Consider the following 1,613-nt stretch of genomic DNA (forward strand, 5'->3'; position numbering starts at 1 on the left):
TCCGCGCCCTGGCCCGCAGTGCGAGGCGCGACGTGACCGCGAACAAAAGTTAAATAATACTCGCCCTGAAGAAGGATCCGAAACTAGTCGGTGCCGTCACCGGAAGATAAAAGCGTGAGTTGAGCCATTCTTAATTAATTATTGGTTTAAGCAAAACCTTACATAAGGTGCTGTTATATATTTAAGTGTTTTAGTATCCAGCTCACATAATACAGCTATCTTTTTTTATTATAAGGATGTCTGCGTTTAAATGAACTGAAAGTTTTGTTCGGTGGCTGATGTTGTTTGGTTTGGTACTGAGCGATCACTGGTGCTTCGTTTGCTGCCAACTTGTTGATCACAAAATCATCACCTGCATTCATATTCTCCATCATCTTGAGTTTAGCTTCAATCGATTGGATGGCAGTCTTTTTACTCAGTTTCATTTCTGGCTTCGCACCGGCCAGAGCTGGTATGCCTAATTCTGGCTTTGGTTTATCTTGATCATCCTGAAATTATTATTCATATTAGACAGAAATAGTTAGAAACTATTTGTTTTATTGAACACTAACTGTCGCTCACACCTTTTGCCATACAGAAATAAAAATTGTAATAAATATAGCCTATGTTACATAATGATAACATAGCTATTTATTGTTGACAGAATTTTTTAAATTGGCTCAGTAGTTTTTGAGTAATTTATTAAAACTTTTGTGAGACATTATACTTTATAAATTATAAGATGGCTAAACTCACCCATCCTATAATTTATACAGTTTTTGAGTTATATAAATACATGCAAAAATATCATTTCTCATTATAATATTAGGAAACATCACTAGGTATGGACATTGTCAATTAATTGTTTATTGTTCCCTAGTGTCTAAATGCATAAATGTGAATCTTTATAATAAAAAATTGCTATCACTTGTAAATCTGTCCATGCAAACTTTAAAAATAACATTTTACTTTACTATAATACATGTATACCAAATATCAATCCAAGGTTTCAAAAAATGTACTTACAGTTGTAGTCTTGGCAAATTTCACACATATCCTTTTCGAACCTAATAGCTGGCCACTTAGTGAGTTCATTGCGGTAATGGCATCCTTCCTCAGCTTATAAGTAACAAATGCGAAGCCTCGTGGCTGGCCTGCATTAGGCCCACTCCGGTGAAAAAGCATATCAAACTTCTCGATGTTTCCGTACACACGGACCATTTTCAGTAATTGATACCGGTAAAGTGAAAAGGGTAATGGTTACTGGAGTGAACATTATACAACTCTTAAGTTATATGAAAATAGTTGTAGGGCGTTTTCGAAACTCTTGCCTCCGAAAAGCATGTATTTTGATTACTACACATATAAGATTATTTAACAGAAATCATTGCTTATGTATTTTAAATTATTTCTCAAGAATGTGAGGCACATGTTAGTTAGTTGCATATCCAAAATGTTTAAATTTTGTATATGGTGTTGTAATGTCAGTATTAATAAACATCAGGTGTTGCTTCCAAAATTTTACTTTTGTAATAATTATCACACATTATACTTCGGGCTTTGTCCTCGAGATTAGCAGAAGTTCACATGTAGTACCACATACGGTGTCGCCATCTAGCACTGTATTTGAGAAA

General features: G+C 34.6%; 1 protein-coding gene across 1 annotated transcript; it reads right to left on the reverse strand.

Annotated features, from left to right (window-relative positions):
* Nucleotides 1-138: 138 nt before the first annotated feature.
* Nucleotides 139-1,505, reverse strand: LOC106107741 (probable RNA-binding protein 18). Its single transcript, XM_013288742.1, has 2 exons — nt 1,006-1,505; nt 139-488 (listed from the first exon to the last, which is right to left on the reverse strand). The coding sequence occupies exons 1-2, from the start codon at nt 1,198-1,200 to the stop codon at nt 216-218; spliced, it is 468 nt and encodes a 155-aa protein (XP_013144196.1). The 5' UTR covers nt 1,201-1,505; the 3' UTR covers nt 139-215.
* Nucleotides 1,506-1,613: the final 108 nt, after the last annotated feature.

Source organism: Papilio polytes, unplaced genomic scaffold (genome assembly GCF_000836215.1).
Source record: "Papilio polytes unplaced genomic scaffold, Ppol_1.0 DF821861.1, whole genome shotgun sequence".
NCBI lineage: Eukaryota > Metazoa > Arthropoda > Insecta > Lepidoptera > Papilionidae > Papilio > Papilio polytes.

Bases quoted from the DNA above. Each gene is read 5' to 3' on its own strand.
- LOC106107741 (XM_013288742.1), bottom strand. From the start codon at position 1,200: ATGGTCCGTGTGTACGGAAACATCGAGAAGTTTGATATGCTTTTTCAC. The intron at 489-1,005 runs GTAAGTACATTT...TAATAATTTCAG, and splicing joins AATTTGCCAAGACTACAACT to GATGATCAAGATAAACCAAA.